The sequence below is a fragment of the Aplysia californica genome, unplaced genomic scaffold, assembly GCF_000002075.1.
Source record: "Aplysia californica isolate F4 #8 unplaced genomic scaffold, AplCal3.0 scaffold00268, whole genome shotgun sequence".
In the NCBI taxonomy this organism is placed as follows: domain Eukaryota; kingdom Metazoa; phylum Mollusca; class Gastropoda; order Aplysiida; family Aplysiidae; genus Aplysia; species Aplysia californica.
Genome location: NW_004797538.1, coordinates 247,009 through 250,340, shown reverse-complemented (window position 1 = coordinate 250,340; position 3,332 = coordinate 247,009). Strand labels below are relative to the sequence as shown.

General features: G+C 40.8%; 1 protein-coding gene across 1 annotated transcript in view; it reads right to left on the bottom strand.

The window, feature by feature from the left end:
• Window positions 1-2,806, bottom strand: part of LOC101864531 — a gene marked incomplete in the record, with an annotated part of 23,940 nt that extends 21,134 nt beyond the window's left edge. The window contains 1 exon segment of the mRNA XM_035970436.1: window positions 2,613-2,806. Coding sequence (XP_035826329.1) covers window positions 2,613-2,786 — 174 coding nt within the window.
• Window positions 2,807-3,332: the final 526 nt, after the last annotated feature.

Genomic DNA, 3,332 nt, shown 5'->3' with positions numbered 1-3,332 from the left:
GAGAGAGAGAGAGAGAGAGAGAGAGAGAGAGAGAGAAAGGACACTTTCCAAAAGGCACTACTGAAGGGAACTGATAGATTTTAGACTTCTCTTGAGATTTTGAACCTCGAGATGCGCTTATTAAAATGTGTCAAGTTTGCACTGTGTTCAGAATATTTGGGTCATCTTTTGTTGCTCACACACACCACTATACTTTTCCTGTTTGATTTCGGTGTGCCATTCTCGTAAAGAGAATTTGCTCGAATCGTAATAATGTTTTGTTTGATTTGGTTTTGTTCTTTGTCTAAAGGATTCACGCCATTCAAAGTTCAGCAATATTTGCATTTTCTCTCTCTCTCTCTCTCTCTCTCTCTCTCTCTCTCTCTCTCGATATAAGAGCTGACATTTGGAAGGCTTTGATATTTGTATTTCTCGTCCTAGTTTTAGGTTACAAATCTATAATCCAAGTCAAGTTATTGCCAGCACAAAAGGTGTCTGTGTGGATCGTTGATTCGCCCAAGGAGGTAGTGCTTCAAACTTAACAGGATCTGTCTAGTAGTTCAAAAAGCAAACGAGATAAAACTTTTATCTGTGTATTCAGTTGACAAAACCCCCAAGAACAAATAAAATAAATTGATAAAACAATTTTTTTTAATTTCTCTAGTGGTTATAATTGCGGACACCGATTCCGTTCAATAAAATACTATCACCTATGTGAGAATATTGCTGGGTCGGGCCAGATGTTTTGAGCCGTGCCAGGAACTTATTAAACTTTCAGTCGGGTTAAATCCAAGACAAAATCTTACAGTCAGACAGACAAATTTCACACCAAACATTCTCACTAAAGTGCTTGTCATTACATTCTAAAACTTTGATTTCTGAGTTTGACTTACGAGAAAGAGGTCAGACTCCTAATACTGAGGAGAAAATTTTCTGATAATGATCCTGGACAATCACTAAAGACAGTGAAAATAAAATAGAAGCAACAGAACTGGGGTTTCGTAGGAGACTACTGAGATGTCGTAGAAGGAAAAGAAATCAAAAGAGGTAGTGCTTGATGAAGCCCACGTGGGACGCTCAATGTTAAAAACAACCAGGAAACGACCAATGTAGTTTTTGGGACACATAAATAGACATAAAGGTCTTGAACATCTGCTCTCACTGGCAAAATTGAAGGCAAAAGAGGCAGGGGTAGGTCCAGAGTGATCTACTTTGGGAACCTAAACAAATGGGTAAAGGGGGAAGATCAGGGAAACGGAGCTTTTTTAAGAGCATCCGAGCAAAGGAAAGAATGGAGAACCATTATCGCCGAAGTCTGTCGCAGATCTGGCACTGGATGATGATGATGGAGATGATGATGATGATGATGATGATGATGATGATGATGATGATGATGATGATGATGCTGTATCCAGCCTCATAAGTGGCAGCTCCACACTACTCGCTAGAGAACAATAAGTGGAAAAAACGAGAAACACTTCACGCGAAAACAATTCATTTCAAATTTGCTGCTTCTCCTTTTACATATTTCGCTGCAGATCATTGGATATTCTTGACCCAATACTTTATTTGTTTCCGAAGTCCGAAATATCCTTGCATCCGCTGAAATCTGAGCCTGTCCTTTTTCTCCCGCCAGCCAGGCTGCCTGACCAAAACAAAACGTGTCAAACTTGTGTTTCCTGAACGATGACAGCATCACGACCGACTTGTGAACGTGAGCACTTAATCCCCCCGAGTCTGACAGATTAGCTGCGCAAGTGACAAGGGTTTTGAATGCGTTCAAGAGTGCTCAGATGTCCTCAAAGTCTCGGCAAAAAGAGAAGAATGTGTAATGTAAGTTTTTGTTTTGTTTTTGATTCGTTCCTTTTGATTGAGATTCTAAGATCTAAGCCAGTTTCAAAACAATCTGCACTATTTAAAAGAGGGCCTTTCAAATTAACAATCTTGCCTCATTTGACAGGATGAGGATGCCTCTGTAATGTCCAAACAATCTTGGACAATAAATTTATCCGTCTGGAAGTTTGCATACACTATAATATTATCTCTGATAGTAGCCTAAGTAGTTTTTCTTGACCGTTTGTCCTTACTCTGATATCTCCCTGGTAGTATATTTCAGAGGCTACTCTTGACCGCTTGTTCTAACCCGGATATCTCCCTTGTAGTATCTTAGGCTGCTCTTGCCCGTCCACAGTTTGTCCTTATTATGCTATCTCCCAAGTAGTATATTTCATAGGCTGTTCTTGACCGTTTGTCCTTACCCTGGTATCTCCCTGGTAGTATCTTAGGCCTTGGCCGTTTCTCTATACCCTGATATTCCCCTGGTAGTATATTTTTGAGACTACACTTGACCGTTTGTCCGTACCCTGATATCTCCCAGGTAGTATCTTAGGCTACTCTTGGCCGCTTGTTCTAAATCCGAGAGAGATATCTCTCTGATAGTATATATCTTAGACAACCCATGACCGTTTGTCCGTACCCTGATATGTCCCTGATAGTACCGGAGACTGTTGACTGTTTGTCCATACCCTGATATCGCCATGGTAGTATATATCTTAGTCCACTCTTGATTGTTAGTCCTTACCCTGATATCACTCTGGTAGTATCTTAGTCCACTCATTACCGTCTGTTCTTACCCTGATATCTCCCTGGTAGTACCGGAGACTGTTGGCGTCCAGCACAAAGGTCCGCCTCTTGTAGTTTTCCTTGGTGAAGAAGGCGCTGCGACCCCGGGCCCGCTTGAGCATGTTGTCTACCATCAGATTGGACAGCCGAAAGTTGTGGCCGGAGCCCATGCTCATCATAGACATGGCGGGAGATGGAGGGCGCTCATTGGCTGGAGGTTTGGAAGAAGGGAAAGGAAAGAAAATATCATTATATTATTATGACTAATGATTATTATATGAGAGGCAGAGTGGTGAAATCAGGCTCTCACCGAAATAACGAAAGTGAAGAAACTGGCATCTTCCCGCAGATTTGGGAATTTTTATCAATTTTTTCGGCTCAACTCTTTTCAGGCCCATTAAAGAATACCTTGCTGTATTGATCTTTACTGAAAAACATTGATTAAAGGCATAACACATGTAAATTTTCAGTTACAACAGACTCTCAAGCTAAGAAAATAACACAACTTTGGCGCCATTTTCTCGATAATTTTCATTTGAAGCCAGACAGGTGATATATTCATTTATTTGTCTTTTCATCGTGCTGGGAAAGATTTCATGTTATTTGTGTGTGTGTGTGTGTATGTGTGTGTGTGTGTGTATCTGTGTGTGAGTGAGAGTCTGTGTGTGTATATGTGTGTATGTGTGTATATGTGTGTGTATGTGTGTATTTGTGTGTATGTGTGTGTGTGT